The sequence below is a fragment of the Vanrija pseudolonga genome, chromosome 7 (genome assembly GCF_020906515.1).
Source record: "Vanrija pseudolonga chromosome 7, complete sequence".
Taxonomy (NCBI): domain Eukaryota; kingdom Fungi; phylum Basidiomycota; class Tremellomycetes; order Trichosporonales; family Trichosporonaceae; genus Vanrija; species Vanrija pseudolonga.
In genome coordinates this window covers 138,604-165,896 of record NC_085855.1, presented here as the reverse complement: position 1 = coordinate 165,896, position 27,293 = coordinate 138,604, and the positions used below count along the sequence as shown (strand labels likewise).

Sequence of the window (27,293 nt, the reverse complement as noted above, 5' to 3'; positions counted from 1 at the left end):
GGATAAACACTCCACTGTTGCGATTTCCCTGCACAAAGGATCTCGATTACTCAGTCGTCTCGCGCGCAAGCGATCGCAACAATGCTCAGGAGACTCGGCGAGGTCGGGCCGTGATGTCTGGCTCAAGGCAGGAGGCGCAGAGTTCATAAGACGCAGCCCTGCGCCGCGCCGGATCCAGCCCATCCGAGCCCCCCCTCGTCTTCGGATCTGCTCTTTTCACTCTCTCCCGCCGAACCGCCCACCCCAGCGCGTTGCCGACACACACGCCATGGTCACCTGGGCTCCTCGATGAGTGAGTTGGCAGCCTAATCTCGCGCCGAGGGGCCGAACTCGGCCCGCTGGGACGAGAGATCTCGGCGAGCCCGGCGCCCCCAAGGGGACTCCGGATCCCCGTGGGCAGGCAGCGGCGAGGAGAACACTCGGGATGGCGAGATGATCTACTCGTGGTGTTCCTCTTGATCAGTACATAAGCTGACTGGGAGTTATCGTTATCGCCACAGAGCGAACAAGCGGCGCGACAGCGACAACGACAACACCAAGAACAGCTTAGCACCGACACTCCACCATGGGCCAGATCGAAGTTGCAACCTCGCGCGCCGGCGCGACCATCAACGCCGCGCTCGCGGGGCGCGACGTCAAGTGGTACCGCGGCAACCAGCTCAAGCTGTCCTTTATGCTGGTGCGTGGCGCGTGGCACGTGGCCGAGTGTGGCACTTTTGCTGACCTTCCCCCTCAGTTCCTCCTCGTACTTTCCGCCGCGTCAAACGGCTACGACGGCTCAATGATGAACGGTCTGCAGGCCCTCACCACCTGGCAAGAGTACTTTGGCCACCCGGAGCGCAAGCCCAACCTCTTTGGCGTGTACAACGCGATCCAGAACATTGGCTCCATCTGCGGCCTCCCCTTCGCCCCCATCGTCGCCGACCGCTACGGCCGCCGTGCAGGCGTCTTCATCGGCTGCTGCATCCTCATCGTCGCCTCTATTCTACAGGGATCGGCGCAGAACGCCGGCATGTTCATCGCGTCACGTGGTTTGATCGGCTTCGGACTTTCGTTTTCCCTCCTCGCCTCACCCATCCTCATCTCAGAGCTCGCGTACCCGACCTTCCGCGCACCTTTCACGGCGCTGTTCTCCACGCAGTGGTACCTGGGCGCGATCTTCGCTGCGTGGACGACGTTCGGGACGTTTAGGATGCACACGAACTGGGGTTGGCGCATCCCGTCGCTCCTGCAGTGTGTCCCCTCCCTCATCCAGGTTGGATTCATCTGGTTCCTCCCCGAGTCCCCCCGCTGGAACATTGCCAACGGCAAGACGGACAAGGCCGTCGAGTTCATTGCAAAGTATCACTGCGAAGGGGACCACCACGACCCGCTGATCGAGGCCGAGATCGACGAGATCAAGCAGGCCATCGAGGCGGACCGCGAGAACAAGACGACGACGTACCGCTCCCTGTTCTCCACTGCGGCCAACCGCCGCCGCATGAACCTCGTCATTGCGCTCGGCATCTTCTGCCAGTGGTCGGGCACGGGCCTGATCTCGTTCTACCTGACGCTCACGCTCAAGGGCATCGGAATCACCGAGGCAAAGTGGCAGACGCTCATCAACGGCATCATGCAGGTGTACAACTTTGTTGTTGCTGTCGGCGGCGCCATGCTCATTGAGCGCGTCGGCCGCCGTCGCCTCTTCCTCATCTCGTGCGTCGGCATGTGCATCAGCTTCACCGCGTGGACGATTTGCTCGGCGACATACACCCAGTCGTCGCACACCTGGGACCCGGCGTGCCTCGCCGCCAACGACGGTGACAAGAACTCGTGCCCCGCGCTGGATGCAAACAAGCATGCCGGCCGCGCAGTCATCGCCTTCATCTTCCTCGTCCAGTTCTTCTTCAACATTGCCATGAAGTGGGTTGCGGGCGCCTGGCCTAACACTGACTCTAGTCCCCTGTGTGGTGCCTACGCCGTCGAAATCCTGCCCTACACCCTCCGCTCCAAGGGCATGATGGTCATGAACTTTACCATCTCGGCGGCGTCCATGTTCAACCAGTACATCAACCCGATCGCGATTCTGGTAAGTCGGCCTCCGTGCTCAGCGCTCACCCCCAGGCCATCGAGTGGAAGTACTACATCGTCTTCTGCATCTTTATCGCATTCGAGGGCGTCTACATCTACCTGTACCTCATCGAGACGCGCGGTCCGAACGGCCCGCTCAGCCTCGAGGAGATTGCGTCACTCTTCGAGGGCCCCTTCCGCTGGGGCTTCCAAAAGCTCCCGCACCACGAGAGCGAGCATGCCGAGGGGTCCATCTCGGACAAGGAGGGAAAGGGTGGCGCCGTGCAGTACGTCGAGGACGGAGGGTCCGTTGAGTCGCTGCGGCGTTAGGCGTAGGCGGGGGCTGGGGTGGGGCTGCCTGTGGCAGGGGGGTATGGCGTCTGCTGGGCATGGCTTGGCTCTGACGCAGTAAATGGAAACCCCGGCGGAGGAGATGGCTTGGGCTAAGTAACGCTGCGTGGGATAAGTAAGGGGTATAGGTTATACCAGGGACTAGTAGCAGCGGCAGGGCATTGGGAATGGAATCGAAATCGAGATGAAATGAAACTGGTCTAGGGTGCTTGCAATACATAGTATAAGATTCGTGTCGCCAAGCGTGGACAAGGTCGACGAGTCGACGTCAGCAAGCGGGCAAGAGTCACCATAAGGTCGGAGGAAAGTAAGCCACCGCCAGATCTCAGCCAGCAGCCCCAGCCCCCGCACGCGCAAGCGAGCCAAGACTGCGGTGCCAGCCAGCCTGCCTGCCTTGGTCCCAAGCCCTCGGTCGGTGCTGCCCACTCAGCCTCCTCAAGCCACCACGGGCGCCACCCGGGCCGAGATCGGCAGCGCTACGCTCCGGCGCCAGAGTGTCAAAGGCCACTTGGCTCTATTGCATCCCCACGCAGCCCACGTTTAGCGCACAAGCATGCCGGCGTCGATCAGCGCTAGCCGAGGAGTGACGGCACGCACCGCTACGAAACAACGTTAAAACGAGACGAAACGCGGATTGTCGCAGCACCGCCCACTGGGCTGGCGCAACCGCCGCCCCCCGCCCGCCGCGGCGTCCGCGGCGTGGCGCGGCGCCGCTCTACGCAGCTCCGAGGCAGGCACACGTCGAGCCGAGACTACTCCGCCGCCTGGGCGCGCGGTCTGGGCGTTTGGCTGTACAGGGCAGCCAGGCGAGTGCGTACGACAATCTTATTGTCTCCTTGCCGCCGGCGCGAGATCAAACGCCGACTCTCTGATTGTGTGTTGCCTCCGATTCCAACTCGCAGGCTGGGCCGTGGTAAGCGGCGTCGAGCCACGGGGGCGGCGCAGTCGACGCCGCTGGCGTGGACGCAGCCAGGCCAGTCTTCCGTCGGCGTACAATCAGTCACATGTAGTGACACCCCGACCCCCTTTGATCGATGTCTATAGTCCCAGATCACAGCTCGAGCCTACCCCCTTTGAGCCCACCTCACACCCATACCACCAAGATGCATGCGTGCCTCCGCGCTATGTGCACATGCAATGCACCCATGCCCCGGTGTTGTGAGCGGCGTCGCACGTCGCTGTCCCAACCCAAATCCAAAAAACGCCACGATGACATTCCTCCGTTCAATGATGAAGCCGACGGCGCGAGGGCAGCAGCCAAGGGGCGTGCCGTTATCGTCGGCCGGCGTCTGTGCGAGAAGCGATACAAGACGAGACGAGACGCCGATGCGACGACCTGAATCAGATGCATGCCAAGCTGCGAGCGAGCGAGCGCCCAGCCAGCGCCAGTGCCCAGCCCCCAGCGCCCAACAGCTCACCGCACCGGCGCGCGCCGTGGCGCCGCCTTGCCGTCGTCGTCGTGTGCTGCCATCCCCCCTCTTTCTGTCGGTGGCACAAGCGACGAGGGGCGGCACGAGCATGCCATCCTTTGCTCTCTGTCCGTCTGTCCATCTGGGGCACTCACTCCCCTCCTCCCTCGCATACTGTCCCCCGCCCTGTCCGCGCGCAGACACGGATCTGGCTGCTGATTGTCCTTCGTGCAATCTGCCAAGCTGCCAATCTCGTCACGCACAACACACACCAAGCTGTCCAGCTGCTGTCCACCCCAGATCGAGAGATCGAGGCCAAACATGCAAGCTGCCCCCCCCCCCTCCCTCGCCCCTCTCTTGGCCTGCCCCCCAGCCCTATATCTAGCACGATATGCATGCCCGCGGCCCCCTAGTCACCACACACTTGTAAACTACCTCACCATCCCGAACTCTCTTCACCACCACCAAAATGCTCCCCCTCCTTATCCTCACGCTCCTTGCTATCCCCGCCGCGCTCGCCGAGAGCGTGTGGATCAACTGTGCGCAGAACCCGGCCTTCGACGTGCAGGCTGCCAAGACGAGCTCGCTGGCGTGCGACGTGAGTGGGCGCGTCGTCGACCACGCCGTGTGCATAGCCATGGAAGCCAGCTAACGCCGCACCCACATAGTCGTTCTGCGTCACGTACGAGTACGCCTACTGGAAATCGGGCACACTTGACTGTCGCTGTTCAAACAGCCCAGTCCCGATTCAGGACATGGTAGGCACGACCAACCTGGGTGGGTCGTGTCCCAGCGACCGCTACAATGTAAGTGGGCGTGGGTGGGGGGAGGTGGAGTGGTGAAGGTGCGGGTGCGGCTTCGGGATAGCGGAGCAGGAGGAGGGGTGGGTGCAGCAGAAGGGGAGGCGGAGCCGGGAGGAGGGGTGGGTGGTGGCATAAATGTCTCGCGCGCAGCGCGTAGGGGTGGGTGGGCGGGCGACATCTTGCTCGCGCCAGGGCGGGTGGGTGGGCGAGTCAGTAGCCAGCCTGCTCGACGTCGGTCGGGGGGAGTTGAGGACGGGGGTTCTGGTCACTTGCATTCTTGACGCTGACACCACCCCAGGAGCGCAAGATCTCGTCCCAGTACGGCACCTTCCTGCAGTGCCTCTCCGCCACGAACGGCATGGTCAACCCGCAGGTCTTCGACGGCATCCCGACCGTCGCCGCCTGCTGGGACAAGTGCGCCTCTGTCGGCCCGACCACCTACGCGTCGTACAAGGCAAGCGGCCAGCTCGAGTGCAGCTGCTTTAACAGCTTCACGGGCACGCCGACCAACTGCGGCGCGGGCAACACGTATGTGTGGCAGTACGGCCCGAACGTCGTCGTGTCGGGCGTCGCGCGCCGCCGTCGCGCCGTCGCCGCCGCCGCGCAGAAGGCGCTCGCAGAGCAGCTGGCGCCCCACTGCCCCCTCGGATTGTCGGCTTGCCGCGTCAGCCCAGAGATGCTCGACCACGCGAGCTACGAGTGCATCAACCCGCTGGCCGAGCTCGAGTCGTGCGGCGGCTGTGTGTTTGGCGAGATGGGCACGGGGAACGCTACTGGTGTCGAGTGAGTCGGCCGCAGGATTGCGTGTGGTGTGTGTGTGTGTGTGTGTGCTGACAATGCCCAGCTGCACCGCCCTCCCCGGCACGTCGCGCACCGGCGTCATGTGCCTCGGCGGCCGCTGCCGCGCATGGCAGTGCGAGAACGGCTACGCCCTCGTCGACGGTGCTTGTGTCGTTTCGAACTAGGCTTCGCCCCGTGCCGTGCGCGCGCCGCGTTACTCCATTTGGACATTTCAGCCGGACTGGACATTGTCGCTGTGATAACAGTCCCCCCTCCTATCTATAATAGCTAGACTATGAAGGTATAGAGTGTGTGCTATGCTTGGGTGCGGCCGTGGTCGGCGTTACTCGGCCTGGGCATGCTGGCGAAGCGCTGATGCGAGTTGTGGCGGCATGGCGGCCGAGTGTGGCATTTCTGCAATACGCTATTGACTGACGGGCTCGCGCCCGTTCATTCGTTGTCTCCTGGGGCCCGTCACAGAGCCCACCATAATCCACACATGCAGCACAGGGGGGGAGTTGAGGCATCGTCGAGGGCGTCCTCCCCACCTGTTGTAACAGTCGAACATAGAATTTGTCGTCGTACGGCGCATTCTTCCTTGCTGACCAATCTCGACACCGCCTTGCCGCTCATGCCCCCTCCCCACGCGTTCGTTCGTTCCACTTGCCCCCGCCTCGCACCACCTCCTCCTTCGTCAACGTGTCGCACAACGCATCACTTCTCAACATTTCTCTCTTCACAACCCAACAGCTCGTCATCTCATACTCCCCCTACCATGCTCAAAGGACGAATGTCGGACACCCAATGGGCCTCCCGTACTTTTGAGAAGCGCCGCTTCTACGTCCCACCGGAGGGCAGTGGCATTGACACAAGGCTGTGGAGCCAGAGTGTCATTCAGGTAAGCGACTAGACTGCCTGGGCTAATACAGTATGCAGCTACACGGTGGAGAGATTGTGGCGAGCCTGACTCCGGGCCCCTTTGTGATCGTTGAGCGCCCAAAGTCTGCCTCCCTCTCCTACCCGTACATACACTACTTGCCGGATAACTACATGCCTCCTGCCGACGGCACCCGCAACTTCAACAGTCTCATGTACGAGATCTACAGCCTTAACAAGACGGAACGCAGGTGCATTGTGTACACCTCAGATTGGCTTGCATATTGTCTTGACAGATGCGACCCGATACATAACAGCCGTGCCAGCCTGATCTACGAAGTGTCGTGAGTTTCTTTCTTGAGGGCTGGTTTCTCAAACCCAGTGTTGTCATCCTCTCCGTCAAGGAGTACAATGAGCTCTACAAGTTCTCACCGTCTGCCCCGCCTGCTGGGAACGCACAGAAGGACAGGGCCCCCGCCCTGCGCAGCACTAAGATCTTCGCCCGCGGCCGCAAGTCCCCGCTCACCTTCTACCTCGACCAGAATTGCGCCAAGCTCCAGCGCATGATTGAGGCAAGTACTACCAATACCAGCAGCTCTGACGCTCAGGACGAGGGCGGCGAGGTGGTGGAGCCATGGTCAGCCATCATCCTCGTCGCCGATGCAACCAACTGGGCAGACGTCATGGATGACACCCAGCGCGAGGTGCTGGATCAGCGCAGTCTCGCGAGCTTTGTCGTCACTCCGTCGTATGTCGTCGAGTGCGTGGTCAAGGACACGGTCCTTGATCCGACGCCGTTTGTTCTTCCCAGTGGTGAGCAGTAGGTAACTGTACAAACCCTATGCGAGTTGGTGATTGCCTGAGGTAAAGGATGTCGGCAGGTTTGCGTCGGACAACCGTGACGCGGCTGGTGCGCCTGGCAGGTACCACCCGCCGAGTGTGTGCGTGTCGGGTTGCATGGCAGCTGCGTGCTCCTGCCTGCCGCTGACGCACGGTGCGAAAGAGAGTGACACCAGCGCGCGTGCAGAAGCTTCTTACGCCGTGTGCACGAGCCTCTTTGCGGATGCTGTGCCGTGCTGTGGTACCACGCCCTCGCCTCGCGGTGCGGGGTTGGGGCCGAGGGAGACCATCCTCTCGCCACCTCGCTCTTGACAATCACTTCACGTCTCACACCGCGCTAGAATCTCATCATGCTGGTCGGCACGCAACCCGAGGAGTCATGGACATCGAGCATATTTAAAGGGTTTCGATTCTACGTGCAACATGTCGGGTTTGACATTAGCTCAGTCGTAATGCTTCAGAACGAGATCCAGGTGAGTGTCCAATCGACACACACAAGGCCCATACATACCCAGAACTAACTTACGCGCGACCCCGTACAGATCCACGGAGGACGGATCGTGGCCGACTAGAACACGGCCGACATCATTATCGTTCACCCATTTGACGGCCCGCGCACCACTCACCTCCATTATGTGAGCGAAGACTACAACGTCTCTATGGTTACTTTCGGGGAGATTGAGCACCACAAGTTCGTGGTTGCTACGTCAAACCGCCGGCCAAATGGCCCTCGACGCTTCATTTTCCTGGTCGAGTGGGTACAATACTGTGTCCAAAAGGGCGCCTGCGTGAGGGGTGCCGACGCAAGAGAGCGATACGGCGTAACGTGAGTGACACTCTGAGGCTGTGACCTGATGCACCGCAGCCCGGTTCTCCTTTCAGCTGCACGTTACCGAGAGCAGATGGAGTCGGATCTGGCCCGGGTTGCTGCAGCCGCTGCCGCTAGGCAGCTTGCGCACAACACTGCCCTAGAGACCTTTACTCGACTCAAGCTGTTCTTCAAAGTCCAAACTGGTCCCATATCCTTCTATCTCGACTCCGGGATGGATGCTATTTGCAGGTACAAGATTGAGGTGGGTGCACATGTCATCAGGACTAACGAAACACACAGATTGAAGGTGGAGTGGTGGTCTCCCTCGCCCAGGCTCACCTACTCGTCTACAACCTTCCCATAGGCGGCCAGTTGTCTGGGGCTGACCGTGAGGCGTTGAAGAGCCGTCGCTCCGATAGCTACGTTGTGGGTTGGGGTTACGTTTTTGATTGTGTCATGAGTGACACGCTCATGACCCCTGAGGCTCACCATTTGCTTCTCTAGTACTGTGGTGCGGCGGTTGGGCTGGTAAGCATCGCCTACTTCTATGAGCCAGGCTAGTCTGAAGACATGTGCGTACGTACACAAGTAGGTCCACCGGTAGGCCGACGCTCCGAGATAGGGACCGTGGTCATGGTCGCTCAAGGGGCCTTCCCTACCAATGACTCAAACCCTTCAAGCATGATCCGTGAAGGTGTGCAAGTATCCAATCTATCCATATACTGTATACTTATGAATATCTAGCTCAGACTCCTAACCCAATGTCCGTGTCGACTCCTAACACTACTACATACCTCTTCACGCCCTGAACACAGTGGTCAAACACGAGCCTGTAACCTGGGCGACATGCCGTCGTGCGACAGGCGTAGTCGCGGCAGGATGCTGCGGCAGGCTCGACTCCAAGGAGAGAAGTACAGCTGGGCGTCAGCGTGGCCTCACACTCACTCCACTTACTCTTTGCCCAGCACCTCGCGCTTCCGGCCAGCCCTGCGGCCGTACTCGCCAAACAGGCACCCTCCGCACGATTCTGCCTCGTCAGTGTTGCCCTCACACCCCAACTCACCTAGCTCGCTGCTCGTGTCGATGCACTCGTATCCCTCGCTGTTTGGGGCGACGTGGCAGGGTGTCAGCCCCGCAGGGCAGTACTGGTTGAGCGTCTCATCAAGCAACGCCTTCTGGCGGAGCCGCTCCGCACGCCGGCGGTTCGCACCCGCCGACGGCTGCTCTGAAATGTCGATGGCATACAGGTAGTCCATGGTGAACTTGTCGCTGCCAAAGTAGTTCTCGCACTGTGCGATGCCGCCGGCCTGCACGGGCCCGAGGGTGCAGATACAGTTTGCGCCGTTGTTCGCGTTGACCTCGGGGGTACCGTAGGCATAGTAGATGGCGTAGGCGTATTTGGACGACGCGTACGTTACCGGATCATCGACCTTGAGGTTCGCGAGGTTGTTGGCGCACACGCCCAAGCAGCTCGCGCGGTTCAACTGCCACGGGATACGCTCGCCCCACTGCGTGCCGCCGTTGAAGAAGTTGCCGGCGTATGCCGGCGGGTCGATCTGCGTCTGGCTATGGTAACAACCGGCCCAGGTGGCCTCGTACACGCCCCCGACGTACTTGCGCACCCCGATCTGAAATCAGCAACTGCGTCTGTAAGCCCTACTCACTCGCGCGTAGCCGCCGTAGCACGCCCCGTCCGAGTCCCACGGCACAGCCTCGACCAGGTTGGCGTCCCAGGGCGGGTCGTTGCCCCCGAAACACTCATTCTCGCCCACTGTCGGGCCGTTGATGAAGTAGCTGTACTGGTACTGGTTACTACCGTGCTGGGCAGTGATGTATGCCTGGCATCTGTCAGCTCCGGCTGCACGGTGCGAGAACACACATCACAAGCCGCTTGGTTGAGCAGGCCGTATGTCTTCGCCCAGCTGTTGTACACGTGCACCGTGTTGGCGGGGGCACACCCGGCAAAGATGTACGTGTAGGACGAGGGGCCGGGCGGGACAACTTGGAGGCCGAGGGCTGGGAGCGCGGCGACGGCGAGCGCTATGGCGGCGGTGACGAGGACCATCGTGGGGGAGGGTGTGCGCTGCTTGACATCGACACGACCCACTGACGCATATGTACACACAGTGTCGTCCATCCAAACAGTGCTAGCTGTTGGGCGCGCAAATATGCTGCCGATTCCGACTCTGGCCCAAGGCTGAATGCATGGCGGGCTTGGCAAGGCGAGTACCGCAGAATCGGTATCGCTGGTTGGAGTGCCAAAAGCCACATTGGACTGTTACATTCAAGGCGACCCCGTGGCGCCGCGCGCCGAAGCGCGGGACGCTGGTTGTCTGAGACATGCAGCATCATGGATCTGCTCCGAGGCGCTCGGAGACGAGTGTGTGTGATGGAATGGAGATGTGCATGCGTGTCTGTGCGCGACAATGCTGGCTGGTGTGGTGTGCGGCGAAGCCTGGGGTTGGGTTGCCGAGAGGTCGATCCTTCCAGACCTGCTCGACGGACGGACCGAGGTATGTAGATCGCTCCGCGGAGGCTTGATATATCGTCCGCCCAGTATGCCCTTCACCGCCACCCAATGGCATGCTCTTCTGCGTGTGACCGACCGCCGACGAGGCGCCCAAAGTCTTGGCGTGGTGAGTACAGTTCGGATGAAACACACTTGAGTGTCAGTGGACAGTTGCATGGGGGATGTGGATCTCAGTTCTCAGCTAGCTCGAAGTACTTTGTAGAGGCACAGACGTTGTGGAGCAAGACATGGCCAGCAGCGGTCCCGACGTTGTCTGGGCCTGCCTTCTCCCTTGTCATCACCATCACTGATGGTACTCAGCTCCGTGACCGAGGCGTAATGCTTCGCTGTGCTGTCCACATCTCGCTCAATGGACATGCCAAGACGGTGGAGTAGCAAAGTACCAATTTAGCCATCAACTGGTAGGCAGCCCTTGAATACCGCACTGTGCGGGAGGGGTCGTTCCGCATATGCTTGGCCGGTAGCAAGTCAGCGAACAACCCTGACCGACCGTGTAGGCAGAGGTCATATGCAATATGAAAGGGCACCGTGGTGAGCCCCACACGCCACGAAATGTAGTACTCCTGACGAGTTGCGCCAAACAAGGAGAGGGGGCGGTCGGGCACTCGTAGGGCTGGCTGGACTCGCCGCCCTGTGGCGCCCCGGCAGCCTGTAAGCAGACTTGGGCGTCTCGGCCACCTCTCCAAGCCTACTAGCTTCGACTCCACTACTCTAGGAGTATGCGGGTGTGGGCCGGACCAGTTCTGCTTGATGCCCTACCGCTCAGCAGAGGCTGCTTGTTCGCCCCCGCTCTGCATGCCCGCCTCTCACCTCTTTCACCTCGCCCCACCACATCACAACATGGCGTATCCTAAGCAATCTAGAGTGCCACAATCTATCTACTGCAAACCGACTGATCCATTGTCCATGCTGACCACCCTGTTCACACCGCTACGCCTGCACACAGTGGTCGTATACGAGCTTGTAGCCCGGACGGCATGCAGTCGTGACGCATGTCCCGCGTCGACAGGATGCTGCCTCGGAAACCACGCCCATGACGGACGTGCAGCTGAGCGTCAGCACCACGGTTATCAGCCTCGTACTCACTCTCTGCCCATGGCCTCGCGGGCCCGGAGCTCCGGCCTGCGAGCGTGCTCTCCAAACAAGCACCCACCACACGACTCGAGCTCGGTGTCTGTGTCGATGCACTCGTAGCTGTCGCCGTTGAGGGCGATACGGCAGGGGGTATACCCGACAGGGCAATGCGCGTGCAGCTTGGCATGCAACATCTCCTGCTTCTTCCGTTGTGCCTCTCGCCTGCGGTTCGGTGCCGCAGACGGGATCACGTCGTTGATCTGCACAGCGTACAGGTAGCTCATGGTGAACTTTTCGCCGCCGTTATAGTCCTCGCACTGGGCTGGCGTGCCCTCGACCGGTCCGAGGGCGCAGATGCACTTGTGGACCTGCTCGCCCTGCTGGACCTCCGGCGACCCCTCAGTAAAGAGAAGCGCGTAGGCATACTTTGTCGAGGCGTAATCTGCCGGGTCGGTGGTTTTCAGTGTGCTCAAGCGCGACGAACATATCCTGAGGCAGTCGCTTCTGTCCAAGTATCCCAGGCGAACACCCCACTGCGTGCCGGCCGGGGCGTTGAAGAAGTTGCCGGCGTAGGCTGGGGGGTCGATCTGCGTCTGGCCGGCGTAACACCCCGCCCAGGTCCACTCGTAGGGAATGCCGGCAGTAGGACGATCTTTGAGTACTCCGATCTGGGGGTCAGCGCCGACAACAGGACACACTTACGCGGACCAGGCCGACACGGCACGAGCCGTCAGCGTCGCCAGGTTCCGGGATTTGGAGCGTGCCGTCCCACGGCGGCGTGTTACCGAGGTAGCACTCGCTTTTAGCCAGGTCTACCGCCGGCGCGTAGAAGCTGTACTTGTAATTGGAGCTAGAGGGTGCAGCGGTGACGTGCACCTGGTATGCGGTCAGCAGAGGGTTCAAGCCCGACAGGCGCCACACCCACGTCACACTCGGCCTGCGTAAGGCCATACACTTTCAAGTAGGTGTTGTACACGGGGATATTGCCCGGCGTGGCGCACCCCGCAAAGATGTAGTTGTAGCTCGAGGGCCCGGGGGGTGTGATGGCGCCCAGCGCCGGTGTGGCCGCAAGGCCGACAACGAGGGCGGCGAGGACGGGGATGAGCATGGTGTGGTAGTACGTACAGCAAGGACCAGCCCAACAACGCAAGCCTGTACATATGTACTTGCACCCCGCCACCCTCGTTCCCAGCTCACCTGCCACATCCACGAAGCATCACAGCCCCCAGCAAAACTTGGCAACGACGGGTCCCCAAAGCAATTGTCCAACGACTGAATGTATGGCGGCTGACAAGAAGAGGACACTTATCAGCTGCATGGTGAGTCGAGCGCACGATCGTGGCGAAATCCCGCCCGCCACATCGAAGCGCCCGACCATTCAAGGTGCCGCGGTGGTGGTGGTGGCTTGGTGCGGCGAAGCATCGCGGAACAAGTTGCTGAAGGGGGTCCGAAAGCCGCCCGAGACAGGCGAATGTCGGGTTTGTGGAGCGGATCGTCGTGGATACGGAGTGCTCGTAGCTACATATACTTCGCGCTGGGCACATGTACTAACAGCGTCTTCACTGATCGACGTGTGATACCGCGGCATACCGCGACGTCGACCACAGTATGTAATGCTCAGTTCAATGGCCCGTGATCCTCAGCCAACCTTCGGCTGGCTTGGCCGATCCAACGCCCGAAAGCTTGGCATGGCAAGGTTGGAGGCTGAATCACTGTGGTCGGAATGTGGCGGGGTTGGGTGTCTGTCAGCCTTGACGGTTTCGGTGTGCGTCGACCAGTGATGGCCAGAGAATATGATATGGAATGGGTTTCGGCCGGACGCGTCGGAAGGCGACATAAGCCGACTTGCGTCTGAGCCCCCCCGCCCAGAAGTTCCACCTCGTTCCGCAGGTGATCCCGCCCATTCTAGGTATCGTAGGGGCGCTGATGATGTGGGAAGCCACGCCGCTGTCTACCTCCCTCTGCTTCACACTGGCAGGGTGGACCGGTGGAACAAGCGACGGAGGAGTGAAGTGTCCGCTTGCCAGTCACCCGTTGCTCGTTGCTCGCTCCCCACGCGACCGACCCCTCTGCTCGCCTGCCCGCCCTGTGGCGCCCGCGCCAAGCCTGGAACCCAGCCAGCCCCGCACCCAACTACTTGAACGCGTCGCCGTGTCGCTATCACTGGCGCAGGCACGACGAACCTTCTATTCTAGGAGCGGGGTGCGCCGGTCTTGGCAAGCATGTGTTGACACGGCTCTGTTGGGGCTTAGGTGGTGACGTGGTGCCAGGAAAGCGAGAGTTTGTGTGAAGGCACTCGGTGCGGACAGAATAACCCGCCACTTGTGTTGGATACAGACAACGGTCCTCCGACACGTCTCCACGCAGCTCGGATGAATATCTTCTCCTATGCAGCAGCACAATTCCGTTCTACATATGCACACCTTCACACCTCTCTCTCGCCAGCGGCAAGGCGTTTCAACCCTCGTATATTCAACGTGCCGTGGCTTCCAGCCGCCGCCACAGCGCCACACAACGTGGCCGACCCGTCATATCCGACCTATCATACAACATTCGCCACGCGAGGGCCATGCAAAGCGGTTTGCGTGTCAGGTCATACGCCGACACACTTGCCGGCACGGCACGCGGTAGCGTCGGTGGAATTGGCGGCGGAGCAGCTTTGCGTCAGCAGCGGCGGTGGAGGCACGACTCACTCGACGCCGAGCCGCGCAGCCCAGTTACCCTTGCCGTTAAACTCGCCCACCGCACACCCGCCGCAGTTGTCTACCGTCAGTGCCAGCCAGCAACTATATACCCACTGAACGAGGTCTGGAAATCGACACACTCGTACCCGTACCCTCCGTCCATGGACAGGCGGCACGGCGTGCCCCCTTGGGGGCAGTATACTCCGTCGTCCTTCTTCATGATGGCCGTTTTGGCGCCTGGCCTGCCCTGGGGCTTCTGAAAGCCCGGAAACGCAGTCTTGTGCAGCCCGAGCTGGGGTCAGCTGTGCTAATGGATACTCTGCACTCACCCTCGCCTGGGTCGGTGGGCAGGACACGCCGTCGCCCCAGTCTGTGGTGTCGGCGAGGAACTTGCGCGCAAAGCAGCGCGACGGGGCATCGTCGAGAGGGGGGATCCAGACTGAGTGCGGGAAGGACTCGGGGTCAGGCGAGCCGCCGAGGTGAGCCTGATGTCAGCTAGCTCGAGGACGTAGACGACTCACGTCGCACTCGGACATGGAGAGCCCGGTCGCCGAGACGTAGTCGTACCCCTCAGGCAGGAGGGCCACGTCTAGACACCCCGCGAAAAGGTAGTGCCGTTTGGCGGACGCGGTGAGTGCCAGAGCGAGGAGCGTGGCCGGTATTCTTAGCTTCATGATTCCTGGGGGTCGTGTTCTTCTGCTGCGCCGCTGCGCTCCGTTTATCTACCCGCGCTTCGCTCAGCGTTAGTCCGTTTCACGTTTGACTTTGCCTCGCCTCGCCCCAACAGTCAGCACACGGTAATGCAACGTGACTGTGTACGGCGGCGCATCGTGCCTCGCTGGGGATTCTGAGACCGTGCCTGCTTCTTTATCCCTATCAGCAAACCGTGATTCCAGCCGCGATACCCAGTTACGGAGCATTGACGGCGCAAGGTAGGGTGCTATCGACGCCACGCGCTGGCTGGGTGAGAGGGTGGCGCTTTCCAGACTGGTACCCCCCGTCAAAGGCACGCGTCATACCCTTTCAGCCAGCAAACTATGTGAATGTGTGGATGGAGCCATGGCTGCCGTGCTCGATTCAAGGGGAGTTGCTGGTCGCCGTGGGTTGTACTCGGCTCAGGCTGTCGGAGTGGCTCGGGATGTGCCGAGGATATGTAGAGCCCTCATGCTACAGGGGGGAAGGGCCCATCTCCCGATGGGAGCTGAGCAGCCGAAGTTCGGCCTTACCTTCCTGCTCCCATTGCTGCGCATCCGGTGGATAGCTTGATGCATACGACGCATGAGTAGACTCGGCGTTCAATGGGAGCCGAGCCTTACTTGGCCTCGTCGATGCCAAGCACGACGTCCAAACCACCGACATCCTCCACCAGCTCGGCAAACTCTCCTCGCGCGACGACAATCCGGCCATCGCGCACCACGCCCCAGATGCCCCCGTGCCGCCCGTCATCCCCGACATCGAGCACGCGGACGTCCACGAGAGGGTTAGTGGGGAGGACGAGGCAGTCGGCGTAAGCTCCGGCCGCGATGACGCCAATCTTGTCGTCGTTTAGGAGTTTCGCGGCGTTGGTTGTCGCGTGCGCGAGTACGCGGTGGGATGGAAGGAGCTGCGCGCGCTGGGTGAACTCTTCCGACTGGAGGTATCCCATCCTGTGTGGGTGTTAGGGACTGGAGGGATACGCTACCCACCCCATGGTCAGATCAGTGCCAAAGCACACGGTCACACCCTCCTCCTCTGCTATCTGGATCGCCCGGCGGCCGGCATCGCGGACCTTGGCGTTCTTCTCACGCATGTAGTCTGGCAACGTGTCGTTCCACGGTGCGCGGCCCTTGGCCGTCGAGATCATGAGAGTGGGGGTGAGGAACGTGCCGGTGGACGCTGGGGTCAGCAAAGCATTCAATTAGGAGCCCGTACCGAGTAGCTTGGCCGTGTCCCGGTCGAGCAGGTTACCGTGCTCGATGCCTCGCACGCCATTCTCCACCGCCCGTCTGATAGCGGGCACAGTGTACGCATGCGAGGTCACAAGCGTGCCCTGCATGTCCGCGACAGTGGAGGTAATGGCACGAATCTCGGCTGGCGAGAATTGTACCGACTTGAGCGCGTCGGTGGGCGAGGATACACCGCCAGAGGTGCAAATCTAGGGTTAGGCGGCTCTTACCCCAGGCTCACCTTGACGTGGTCGGCACCCTGGCGCATCAACTCGCGCGTGGTATGCGTCACGGCGTCCACGCCGTCCGCGAGAACTGACATCTCCGGTACCGGTGCACAGCAGAGCGACGCGGCGGGAGACTCGCGCGAACGCGGGTCGCCGTGCCCTCCGGTTTGTGACACTGGATCTCAGCTCGAGCAGGGGCTAGGGAGCTGGGACGTACGAATGTTTCCTCCTTGGAAGAGTCGCGGTCCAGGCGTGAGCCACTGCTTGACTGCCTGCGCCTGTGCGAACGTTGCGCCGCCGACGTCGCGCACCGTAGTGAAGCCGCGCGCGAGCATCGCCTTGAGTGTGTAGGTCGCGCGGAGGTGCGGCTCGGTGTAGCCTGAGCTTGGACGGCCGTCCGACATGTTGATGTGGACGTCTGTGCGAGTCAGCGAGGGTTCGAGGTGGCTATGGTGGAGTTGTCGATAGCCATCACCTTGCTCTACTCACGGCAGTCGACCAGCCCGGGACACAAGTACAGCCCCTCGAGGTCGAACACCCTGGCGTTGGGCACGACGACGTTCCAATTGTGTGACACGGAGGTGAACACTCCGTTCTCGAGCACCACAGTCTGTGACCTGTTCACAGTGTTGTTTGCGACGTCGACGACCGACGCGTCTGGTGGGTCAGTACGGCCAGGAGCGGTCTACCCACTCTTGAACACGATGGGACGGGCTGGTGCCGGGATCCAAGGAATGGTGTTGACGTCGCCGCCTGGCGGGGGCCGTGGACGCTGCGAACGCGGCGGGGACCACTGTCTCCGAGGATGAGCTGTCATTGTGAAGAATTGTGATTGAAGAGGAGAAGGAGGGAGGGTAAGAAAGGCAAGGTGCGATGGATATATGGTCTGCTCGCTGCGCTCGATGACGTCTGGACCACGTGGCGCCAGGCGGATCTGACCGCCCCGGCGGTCTCTCCGCGCAATCTTGCCGCTCGTCGCCGACCTCCGACGCCGAAGTCGGCAACGACCCACTCTGGCCTGTTGCATCGGCCGTGGAATGAGTGTGACATCGGGAGGGGTCGCGGCTCGCTCTTCAATGCCAAGAAGCGCAGCGCGCAGCAAGTGTGCGTGCGTGCACAACAGAAAGAGAGACAAAAAGAGGAACGACGAGGTTGTGACTGAAAAGGCCGAGCAAGCGAGGTTTCTATTTGAATCTCCCGGGTTGCCCTCAGGAAAGACATCAGCATCAAACACTTCACTAACAATGGCACACCGCATCATCGACGGCGTACTCATCCACGACCACGCAACGCCAGTCGCCCCAGGACCAGTGGGGCCAGGCGCGCCGACCCCGCCGCCGCAGCACGTGGCCCGGCTGCCCGTGGTGCGGAGGTCGCCGCCAGACGCCGCCGAGGGGAGCAGCCAGGCGGAAGCGGTGAGTCGGGCCGCTCGGCCAGCACGATGCTGACAGCTAGAACAAGCGGCGCCGGGCCAAGATTCCCGTCGCGTGCGAGGCGTGTCGCAAGCGAAGGTCACGGTGCGACTTGATCGACGCGAACGGGTGCCATCGGTGCAAGCAGCTCGGGAGCGAGTGCAGCTTTGCCGGCAGCAGTGGTGAGCTAAGTGGCGACGGAACGCAGCTCACGCCCAGCGTACCACGCCATCTCGACGCTGCAGCCCAGCGCGGCCGACTCGGACAAGCAGCACGTTGTTCCGATCCCGCGCGACGTGGAGAACCAGCTCGACCAGCTACGCCTGCGCGTCGCGCAGCTCGAGCAGGCGCTGTCCGGTCTCGTGCGGGAGGGGCAGAGCCGCGAGAGGTGGGTTCGGCGGCGTGGAGCACTCTAACTGACAACCAGAGAACAGCTGGGACACGAGAGCAACGCGCGTGGTCGCGTCGGCGGGTACGCCAGCGTCCGCGGAAGCGGGAGCGAAGACCGCGCCGGCCCACGAGACGAGGCGTGGTACCGCGAGTGGGCGGACCCCGAGGCGTTTGGCCGCATCCACGGCGGGATTGGTAGCAAGGAGGAGCTTGGGCTGCGGGATCCTGTCGCCGAAGGCGTCATTTCCGTCGACCACGCCGAGGCGGCGTACCAGATGTAAGTGGCGAGGAGGTGCTCCATTGCTGACGCCCAGCTTCAAGCACCACATCACCACCGTGTTCCCCTTCCCTTCGTTCCTCCTCACGCGGTCCCGCCTCCCGTCGCACCCGTTCCTTCGCTCCGCCTGCCTGACGTACGCGACGCGCTGCTCGACGCACGCAGCGACGTTTTCGGGGGTACAGATCCGCGAGCTCGAAGCAAACCTCACGCAGAACCTGATGGCGTACCACCGCGGGTGCAGACCAAGCCTGGAGAGCATCATGGCGGGCGTGATCCTGTCGCTGCTCCCCCACGGCCCGCTGGAAGGGAGCAGCACGACCGATTTCGACCCGGCGCGTATGATCGGCATGGCGTACGGCCAGATCCGCGAGCTGGGATACTCGGTCTTTGTGGCGCGCCTCGTCGACTCGATCGAGAGCGGCACGCCGTTCGAGCTCATCGCCGAAGCGGTCGACAACGCGCGGCTGCATCTTAGCGTCATGACCCGCGCCATGTGGCACTCGGTGTCGCGTAACCCGAGCTCCGAGGTCCCGACGCCGCTCAACGCGACGCAGAAGCGGCTCATCCAGCTGCTGCTCCAGTCTGACGCGGCGCACGAAATCGACAAGCACCTGTTCTTTGAGAACGCGGCGCTCGATATTCTGCTGAAGCAGGCCGCACGCTGGCACGAGCTCGAGCGCGTCCTCATCCCCGGCGCGACCGAGCTGCGGCGGGGGAACAGCATCGTGTCGGACGTGTTTGACGAGATGCTCCACTGGCGCAGCGGCGTGCTGTCCGAGCCGTCGACGCGCAGTCTGCCATCCCTCCAGTGGCTGCTCGCCGCGACGACATACTACAAGTGGTGGGCGGCGACTCGCAACGTGTGGTTTGCGTACCGCCTCGCGAGCCCGCTCGTCGTGCCACAGGTCATCGCGCAGTGGGAGGTCGGGATGGAGCTGGCCGCCGAAGCGTCCAACGAGATGATCACGCGGTGTATCGCCGAAGACTGGGACCTCAAGACGTTCCCCAAGAGCATCGGCACGGCGCTCATCCTGTGCTTTTTGGCAATCAGCATGGCGCGCATCCACCACTCGCGGTACCACGCCGACGAGGCGCTCCCGCCGCTGCTCGATATCGGGGGCAAGCTCGACGAGTTGCAGGTCATGCTCGAGCGCTCCAACGAGATCCTTGCCGAGATGCTCCTTCGCACACGCACCAACCTTGACGACTACCGCCGCCAGCTGGACGCTCGTGGCGGGCCACAGGAGGCCCCGTTCGACTTTACATTCGACATGGGCTTCCGCGGGGGCCGGATGGGCGGCGCCGAGAGCGGGCTCGACGCCATGGACCCTTTCGCGGGGCTGGAGTACTGGTGGAACTGGCAGCTGCCAAGTGGCGAGGGGCTGGGGTTCTAGCACCGGGTGGAGTTGTGAGGGGGCCATCACCTTGACGATGCAACTTGATACACTTGCTGACTGGGAGAGTGATGCTGACCGTGACGAGAGCGCGCCAGACTGATGCCATTACGGACTACAACAGCTAATACCCCTGCACACCTACAACCCGAGCTTCTCTTTGAAATCGTCTGTCCACTTGAAAGACTCCGCCGACAACGCGTCAAGCGGCGCACCAACGACGGCCGCGTCTCCCTCCTTGCGGATGACGTGCATGGCTGCGTCCTCGCCGTCTTTGATGACGGCGGCCCGCCACTCGGCCTGACGGCGTGGGTCGAGCCCCCAGCCGTCGCTCCCATCCTCGTTCCACGTGATGTCGATGTCGACCACATCAGGCCTGTAGCGGATGTACACGCGCGCCGCAAAGTCGATGCCGCGTTTCGTGCTGGGCGGAGAGAGACGCGATAGCGCCTGGATCTCGCTGCGGACGAGCTTCATCGCTTCGCCCGTGGGTACCTCGCCGCCCTGTCCTGGCGCCACTTCGGGCTGCATGTAGCCCTCGAAGAAGCCGCAGAAGATGTTGACCGCGCTCGTCGCGGGCACGTCGGCAACCCACGCGCGCCATATCTTGCGGACGACGTCGGGGACCGCCGCAGCAAGCGCAGCCTCGAACGCCTTGGCGGTAGACACGCTCGGCTGCCACGGCCCGTTTGGCCACGGCTTTGGCGCGAGCCGTTCCTTGAACTCGGCTGACCGTTGGAACGACTGGGCAGTCAACTAGTCCAATGGCGCGTTGACGACCATCACGTCGCCGTGACCGGACGCCACCCCGCGCCGGGAGTGGACGAGCGACCTCGCCTTGGCCTCGGATTCCAACGACGCCTTGAACCATTCCTGCATCTTCAGGACCACCTCGGCGAAGTCAACGCCTTGCCCCTCGCCGTCCCATGTGATGCCGATATCGACCCTGTCAGGCGAGTACTTGAGCAAGATGAGCGCGGGAAAGTGGTACCCGCGCACGTTGTCGGCGAGTTTGGCCAGCTCCCGCGTGTGGGCGGTGTACTCCTGCGCCTTGGCGGGAGGTACGCGTCGCCCCCCGTCGGCCGGCGCGACGACGAACGGCACCAGGTTATGGGGTAGCAGCGCGAGATAGATGCTTATCGCGGTCGCGTCGGGCACGTGCTGCTTCCAGCTCTGCCATACCCCGCGTACGAGCGGGGGCAGCATCTTGACCAGCTCGGCCTCGAAGGCCTTCACGTTCGCGAGCGTGGGCTCGGGGGCGTCCCAGATTCCGAGCCGTCTCCGGAACTCCTCGGACCATTCGAACCAGTACGGCGATAGCTCGGCAATCTTACGCCTGAGCGTCACGTCGCCGTTGCGCGCCGGATTGCCAGGCCGCGAGTGGGCGGCCCACCTGGCCGCGTTGTCGCCGTCGTCCCACACGGCGTCGAACCACGCTTCCATCTTGGCGCTGACCTCGGCGCGCGTGGCGCACCCCGTATCCTCTGGGCGCCAGGTGAGGTCGAGGTCGACCGTGTCCGCCGGCTTGTCGTACTTGAGCACGATGCGCGCGGGGAAGTGCACGCCGCGTACTCCTGCAGCCAGCTTCGCCAGGGGCTGGATGCTGAAGCTGTAGTCCTGTGCCGAGGCTGGCGGGCGCTGGCGCCCACCGTTCCCTGGCACCACAGTGACCCGGAGCTGGTTGCGCTCATACAGCGTGATGTACATGTTGATGGCGGTCGCGTCCGGCACGTATTCGGACCAGCTGGCGAATATCTCGTGGACGAGGTCGGGGAGCACTTCGCACAACTCGTCTTCGAACCACTTGGCCTTGTCGTCGGTGAGCACGGCCGGCTCGGGCTCACACACGCCGAGGACGACCTTGAAGTGTTCCGACCAGGTGAAGGCATCGTTCCCAAGGGCTTGCAGGTCGGCATCCACGATGTACGCATCACCGGCGTACGAGCGATGTTCGGGAAGGAAGAACATGAGCCTGCGCCACTCCTTCTCTGTCTTCAGCACCACGGCGTGCTTCCATACCGTAAAGCGGGCTTGGCACTCCTGCAGATCGCGCCCGACATGGCGCCGGTCCCACGTGACGTCGACGTCGACCTTGCCGTCCGCATCGTAGCGCATCAGCACACGCGCGGGCCAGTTGTGTCCGCAGGTGCCGGACTGTGAGAGCGTGTCGAGCGGCTTGAAGATGTCGAGGTGGTTCTGCTCCGCCTCGGGCAGCTTGCCCCCGCCCGGGGAAACTACACTGGCCATGAACACCTCGGGCAGCATGGTGATGTTGATGTAGATTGCCTTCTCGTCCGGGACGTACGCCGTCCAGCGCGCCCACATTGCCTTGAGCATGCCGGGTAGGGCGGCGGCGAAAGCGGTCTGGAACGCCTCGACGCTGCGCTTGGTTGGCTTTGGAGGGTCACTCATGGCGTCGACGTTGACGGTGGAGAGTGGGTGGTTGTGTATCGTGCATCGAGTTGTCCGTTCTGGTCATGTTTGTGGAAAGGGAGTGTTGCAGCAGTGTCATGCCAAGCAAGGCACAGTTGACGGCAGAGCGGGCAGGGAGCCCGCATGTCAGCGGCCACAACATCGACAGCATGTTGCATGCCCGTGATGCCCCATGTCAGAGACAGCAACCTCCGAGATGCCAGCTGTATCGTCGATAGGTATGCCACATGGATCGTTCATCGCCAGCCGAGCCAGCGTGGCGTGTGGCACCAGAGGGCATCGAAGTATTGCATCACTACAACCTCGACTCATATGCACCTCCACCCGAGCCTCTTACAACCCCAGCCTCTCCCTAAACTCCTCCGACCACTGAACTGAGCCGAGGCTCAGATCGCCCACATCCACCCCGACGACACTCGCATCTCCGCGGTTCGGGCGCCGCCCCGGTGTCGAGTGCCAGACCCACCTGGCCTCGTCATCCGAGTTATCGACGAGCGCCTCGCGCCACTCGGCCAGCTTGTTGTATGTGCCCCCGAGACCCGTATAGACCGGCGGCGCGTTCTCCCACGTCATGTCGATGTCGACCTTGTCCGAGCTGCAGTACCGGAGTATCACACGCGCAGGGTAGTCGACCCCGCGCTCACCGTCATAGAAGAGGCGGGCGAGCCAGCGCTGCAGGTCGGCGATCCACATCTGCTTCGGGAGCGGTGGCGCTGGCCCACGATCGCCAGGCGCGATGCCCACAATCACCAGCGGCCCCATTAGATCGGCGTACATGTTGATCGCTGTCGCGTTCGGCACATCCGCCGTCCACTTGTCCCATGCCCATCGTAGGATACCAGGCAAGGCATCGGCCAGCTTGTCCTCGAACGCCTGCACCGTCGGCACGCTGGGTTCCTTGTCCCTTGTCTGGGCGACAGGTGACGCGAACGTCTCTGACCAGCGGAACGACTGCGCAGTGAGCTTGTCAAGCCTGCCGTCGAGCGTCACTTCTTCGTCGACCCTCTCCCTCGGCTTGCCGCGCCGCAGGCGGACGGCTCGCCTAGCTGCCGCCTCCGACTTGTTCCGGAGCTCCTCTTGCCACTCGGCCATCCTGGCCTCCGCGAGCGGGATGTCGACGCCTTGCCCTGTGGGATCCCAATGGATTTCGAGCTCCACCCGGTCCGTGTCCTTGTGGTACTTGATCAGGATGACGGCGGGAAAGTCGGCTCCGCGGACGCCGACAGCGAGGTTCGCCAGCGCGGCTGTGTGGCTCGTGTAGTCCTCCGCGTCGGGTGGTGGCGAGCGTTCACCATCTCGAGGCATGACGCCGACCAGTGCCACCTTGTCGAGCAACAGTGCAAGGTAGACGTTCATCCCTGTCGCCTCGGGCACGTGCTGCACCCAACTGTCCCATATCCCGCGCACAAGGCTAGGAAGGATGCCCACGAAGGATGCTTGAAACGCCACGACCTGGGCCGCGGTGGGCACAGGGGCTTTCCACACGTAGAGAGATTTCTGGAAGGACTCGGACCAGCGGAACGACTCTGCTGTAAGCGCGTCGAGAGCTACGCCGCGGACCATGCCGTCTCCGTGGTTTGAGCGATTGTCCGGCGTTGAGTGGAGGACCAACTTGGCCGCGTCCTCGCCGTCATCGCGGTAGGCGTCTCGGACGGACTGCATCGTGTTCATAAACCCTCCCATGTCGGTCGCGGTGCCCGCCAAGTCCCACCGCATGTCGATGTCGACCAGGTCAGACATGTATCGCATGATAACGAACGCGGGGAAGTCGAGGCCACGCACGCCGCCGGCACCGAGCCGGTACAGCGGGGTGACGAGGTCCTGGTTGGACACAACCGTCGCCTCCAGCGGCGGGGCATCCTGGTCGCCGTTACTGGGGGACACGGCGACGGGGACCCCGTTGAGAGGAAAGATGGCGAGGAGAATGTTGATCGCGGTTGCGTCGGGCACGTGCGATACCCAGTTGCTCCAGATGCGGCGGACGATGCCGGGGATGAGCTTGGCGAACTCGGCTTCGAACGCCTTGACTTTGGCGCGGTCGGGCTGCGGGGCCAGCCACACGCCGAGCGTCTTGCGGAACCCTTCAGTCCACTGGAACGAGTCGACCGTCAATCCCTCTACCTCTGCGATCAAAAGAACATCACCGCGCATTGTTTCCGCTCCTAGTTTCGAGTGGAGGAGTTTGTTAGCGGCATACCAGCCCCTCTCATGGAGGGCGAGGGACCAGCCGAGAATCTCAGTTTGCACGTCGACCTCCCGGTCGGCGGGCGTCCGCTTCAAGTCCCACGTCATGTCGATGTCGACCTTCTCGCCGCGGATAGACCGCATCACGATGCGGCCCGGGAAGTCGACGCCGCGCACGCCGACGGATAGCTTGCGCAGGGGGTGAAACTCGTAGGCGAAGGATTGGTCGGCTGACGGCGGCAAGCGCCCGCCTTTGCCCGCGATGACGGTGCTCAGGAGTTTTGCAAACGGAAAGAAGGCGGCATAGAGGTAAAACTCGGTGGCTTCGGGCACGGAGACGGACCACTTGGCCCATATCTCGTGTACGAGGTCAGGCAGGATGGCGAGAAAGTCGGCCTCGAAGCTCTTGACCGTCGCGGCACTCAGTACCGGTATGGCAGGTGAGGCCAGCCCGAGCGCGACTTTGAATCGGTCGGACCAGGCGAACGAGAGCTCAGATAGCGAGTGGAGGGATTTCCCCTTGCACGCCGCGTCGCCGCTCGTCGCGCGCACCTCGGGCGTGAAGAACATGAACTTGCGCATTGCGATCTCGCCCATTCTCCTGGCGAGAGAAACGGACCACAGCTCGAACTTTGCCTCAATTTCGGCGAGATTCTGACCGACGTCCCACGGGCTCCAGGTCATGTCGACGTCGAGCGTCTCGCCGTTGTACCGCATGAGAATGAGGGTCGGGTGGTCAACGCCCCATGCGTCCTCCTTCCACAAGTCGAAGACGGGCTTGAAGAGAGGGATGAAGTCGCGCTCCGAGTGGGGCAGATCGCTCGCCTTCCCGCCCTCCCCCACGACGTCGGATTGAAAGTCGTCGGGGAGGAAGAGGAAGGCGATGTAGATCGCGTCTGTGTCTGGGACGTGCTTGGTCCAGCGAGCCCACAGCTCGCGCACAATGCCAGGCAGCACCGCGGCGAACGCCCTCTGGAACGCCAGGACGTTGGTCGAGGTCGTCCTGACTCGTGGTGAGAGCGGGGATGGGCCATCCGAGTCGCTCATCGTCGCATAGTGTCCGGCGTGGTGGTAGTGGTGAGCATGTAGTGCATGCGTGCTGGTTCTCATCCTTACATGACCATTGTTGGTTTCGGCGCATCTCACGAGACGAGCGGAGGCGGGCATTTGTGCATCGATTACTGCACCGGAATGACCTCAAGGTACCAGGGGAAACCCCGCCGCGAGGTGTTGACAATGTCTGGCCATCCGGCCGCCAAGACATTGTGCCGACCGACGATGACGGAGCACCTCAGCCTCCTCCGAGTCAATCAATGACCATGGCGGCTTTCGACATCGGAGCAGGCAGTGGACGGAGGGGCTTGTCGGGCACGCAAGTCGGTCGTTTGAGGCAGCATCCAACCCTACTTCACTACAAAGCCACCATTCTCCCAGGCAAAGGTATCATCACCCTATACAACGCAGGCTACATGAACACCCCGTACTACCTCCTACGCGCCCAGTCTGGCCTTGAAATTCTCGGACCACTGGAACGAACGCGCCGACAGCTGGCTGACAGGGACGCCGACGGCCGTCTCGTCGGCGCCGTTGGGGATGACGGCCCGCTTGGCGGCCTCGTGGCCCTGTTCGGCCATCGAGGCGCGCCAGTCGTGCATCTTGCGTGTCGCGCCGCCATAGTCGCCAGTAATGGCGGGGTCCCATACAACGTCGATATCGACGCTGTTGGGCTTGTAGCGGATAAGCAGGAGAGCGGGGAAGTCGACGCCACGCTGTCCCGCGCCACGCTCGGTGAGGGGCGTCAGGCCGTTGATCTCCTGTATGAGCCCCATCTGCGCCATCATGTCAGGCTCGTCGCCGCCCTTCCCGGCCGCCACGTTGGACATGAGCATGCCGCTTGAGAAGAGGGCGGCGAACACGTTTATCTCGTTGGCGCCGGGGATTGAGGACTCCCACAGGCGCCAGAGCCCGCGCACGACCGAGGGAACGGCCCGCGCGAGCGCCGCGTCAAAATCGCGCGCCTTAGCTGCTGTCGGCATCGTAAGGTCGGCTCCGAGGCGGCGCTTGAAGTCTGCCGACCAGGTGAACGACTTGGGGGTGACATCGTCGACTGCGACACCGCGGAGCACGGCATCGCTCGGGGCCACGACGCCCCCCTTGCGGTTCACGGTGTCCCGCGCCCCGTCGTAGCCGAGGGAGGTGGCGGCAGGGTGCCATGCGAAGAGGTCTTTCAGCCCGTCTTCGACGCTGGCGCCGACATACGGCAGCGGGTCCCATGTCATGTCGACGTCGACCTTGTCGTGGGGCGCGCCACCCGTGTATCGGACGAGGATGCGCGCGGGGTAGTCCTCGCCGCGGGTACGGGGCCCGCCCAGCATGGCGATCGGCATGAACGTGTTGGTGAACCGCGTTGGATCTTCAGGTGGCTGGGGCCCTCCAGGCTCGCCGTTGACCACATAGGCCAGGATTAGATCGGCGGGAATGATCGCGAGGTAGATGCTGAGTGAGGTCGTCTCGGGGACGTGCTCGGTCCAGAGTTGCCAGACCTCCCGCACCGTCCTGGGGAGCAGCTCGGCAAACTTGGCTTGGAAGGCTTCGACCTTGGCCGGCGTCGTCTTGACAGACGAGGCCTGTGGCGCCGGTGGCGCCGGTGCCGGCGGTCCGCGGTGCTCTGGCGGAGGGTCGTGGATCGGTGTGGAAGAGGTGCAGCCCATGTTGTTGTCGGAAGGTGGGAGTGAAGCTTGTCATGTCAGTCGACCCCACTCTTATCATCATGTGTGGAGACGAGCAGCGCGACCTGCCCCACTCGGGCCATGTTTGTCCCACTCTTGATGCCATGCATGC

At 62.4% G+C, this 27,293-nt stretch overlaps 11 protein-coding genes across 11 annotated transcripts; 4 read left to right on the top strand and 7 right to left on the bottom strand.

Annotated features, from left to right (window-relative positions):
* Positions 1 to 58: 58 nt before the first annotated feature.
* LAC12_12 (Lactose permease) lies at positions 59 to 2,379 on the top strand (the record flags this gene model as incomplete). Its single annotated transcript, XM_062775430.1, has 5 exons — positions 59 to 292; positions 483 to 679; positions 737 to 1,902; positions 1,939 to 2,068; positions 2,104 to 2,379. Exons 2-5 carry the CDS (start codon positions 566 to 568, stop codon positions 2,377 to 2,379), a joined length of 1,686 nt encoding a protein of 561 aa, XP_062631414.1. The 5' UTR covers positions 59 to 292; positions 483 to 565.
* A 1,783-nt stretch (positions 2,380 to 4,162) lies between these two features.
* priA_16 (Protein priA) lies at positions 4,163 to 5,709 on the top strand. Its single transcript, XM_062775429.1, has 4 exons — positions 4,163 to 4,407; positions 4,478 to 4,615; positions 4,911 to 5,395; positions 5,457 to 5,709. The coding sequence occupies exons 1-4, from the start codon at positions 4,279 to 4,281 to the stop codon at positions 5,575 to 5,577; spliced, it is 873 nt and encodes a 290-aa protein (XP_062631413.1). The 5' UTR covers positions 4,163 to 4,278; the 3' UTR covers positions 5,578 to 5,709.
* A 458-nt stretch (positions 5,710 to 6,167) lies between these two features.
* Positions 6,168 to 7,092, top strand: LOC62_07G008885 (uncharacterized protein; the record flags this gene model as incomplete). Its single annotated transcript, XM_062775428.1, has 3 exons — positions 6,168 to 6,290; positions 6,329 to 6,612; positions 6,651 to 7,092. The coding sequence occupies 3 exons, from the start codon at positions 6,168 to 6,170 to the stop codon at positions 7,090 to 7,092; spliced, it is 849 nt and encodes a 282-aa protein (XP_062631412.1).
* A 1,645-nt stretch (positions 7,093 to 8,737) lies between these two features.
* Positions 8,738 to 9,984, bottom strand: LOC62_07G008884 (uncharacterized protein; the record flags this gene model as incomplete). The annotated part of the gene is made up of 5 exons (XM_062775427.1): positions 8,738 to 8,801; positions 8,874 to 8,946; positions 8,983 to 9,547; positions 9,584 to 9,757; positions 9,799 to 9,984. The coding sequence occupies 5 exons, from the start codon at positions 9,982 to 9,984 to the stop codon at positions 8,738 to 8,740; spliced, it is 1,062 nt and encodes a 353-aa protein (XP_062631411.1).
* Positions 9,985 to 11,379: 1,395 nt separating this feature from the next.
* priA_17 (Protein priA) lies at positions 11,380 to 12,631 on the bottom strand (the record flags this gene model as incomplete). The annotated part of the gene is made up of 4 exons (XM_062775426.1): positions 11,380 to 11,497; positions 11,536 to 12,191; positions 12,226 to 12,399; positions 12,449 to 12,631. The coding sequence occupies 4 exons, from the start codon at positions 12,629 to 12,631 to the stop codon at positions 11,380 to 11,382; spliced, it is 1,131 nt and encodes a 376-aa protein (XP_062631410.1).
* A 1,581-nt stretch (positions 12,632 to 14,212) lies between these two features.
* On the bottom strand, positions 14,213 to 14,881 carry LOC62_07G008882 (uncharacterized protein; the record flags this gene model as incomplete). Its single annotated transcript, XM_062775425.1, has 4 exons — positions 14,213 to 14,286; positions 14,322 to 14,499; positions 14,537 to 14,692; positions 14,729 to 14,881. 4 exons carry the CDS (start codon positions 14,879 to 14,881, stop codon positions 14,213 to 14,215), a joined length of 561 nt encoding a protein of 186 aa, XP_062631409.1.
* A 391-nt stretch (positions 14,882 to 15,272) lies between these two features.
* Positions 15,273 to 17,176, bottom strand: YJL213W_0 (putative protein; the record flags this gene model as incomplete). The annotated part of the gene is made up of 7 exons (XM_062775424.1): positions 15,273 to 15,853; positions 15,893 to 16,082; positions 16,119 to 16,341; positions 16,374 to 16,534; positions 16,577 to 16,777; positions 16,849 to 17,016; positions 17,053 to 17,176. The coding sequence occupies 7 exons, from the start codon at positions 17,174 to 17,176 to the stop codon at positions 15,520 to 15,522; spliced, it is 1,401 nt and encodes a 466-aa protein (XP_062631408.1). The 3' UTR covers positions 15,273 to 15,519.
* A 416-nt stretch (positions 17,177 to 17,592) lies between these two features.
* On the top strand, positions 17,593 to 19,876 carry RGT1_3 (Glucose transport transcription regulator RGT1). The gene is made up of 5 exons (XM_062775423.1): positions 17,593 to 17,774; positions 17,815 to 17,953; positions 17,991 to 18,159; positions 18,199 to 18,438; positions 18,476 to 19,876. Exons 1-5 carry the CDS (start codon positions 17,604 to 17,606, stop codon positions 19,833 to 19,835), a joined length of 2,079 nt encoding a protein of 692 aa, XP_062631407.1. The 5' UTR covers positions 17,593 to 17,603; the 3' UTR covers positions 19,836 to 19,876.
* Positions 19,877 to 19,976: 100 nt separating this feature from the next.
* On the bottom strand, positions 19,977 to 22,247 carry LOC62_07G008879 (uncharacterized protein; the record flags this gene model as incomplete). Its single annotated transcript, XM_062775422.1, has 4 exons — positions 19,977 to 20,579; positions 20,622 to 21,228; positions 21,256 to 21,463; positions 21,485 to 22,247. The coding sequence occupies 4 exons, from the start codon at positions 22,245 to 22,247 to the stop codon at positions 19,977 to 19,979; spliced, it is 2,181 nt and encodes a 726-aa protein (XP_062631406.1).
* Positions 22,248 to 22,601: 354 nt separating this feature from the next.
* Positions 22,602 to 25,499, bottom strand: LOC62_07G008878 (uncharacterized protein; the record flags this gene model as incomplete). Its single annotated transcript, XM_062775421.1, has 1 exon — positions 22,602 to 25,499. The coding sequence occupies one exon, from the start codon at positions 25,497 to 25,499 to the stop codon at positions 22,602 to 22,604; it is 2,898 nt and encodes a 965-aa protein (XP_062631405.1).
* A 443-nt stretch (positions 25,500 to 25,942) lies between these two features.
* LOC62_07G008877 (uncharacterized protein) lies at positions 25,943 to 27,163 on the bottom strand (the record flags this gene model as incomplete). The annotated part of the gene is made up of 1 exon (XM_062775420.1): positions 25,943 to 27,163. One exon carries the CDS (start codon positions 27,161 to 27,163, stop codon positions 25,943 to 25,945), a length of 1,221 nt encoding a protein of 406 aa, XP_062631404.1.
* Between the last annotated feature and the right edge of the window lie 130 nt (positions 27,164 to 27,293).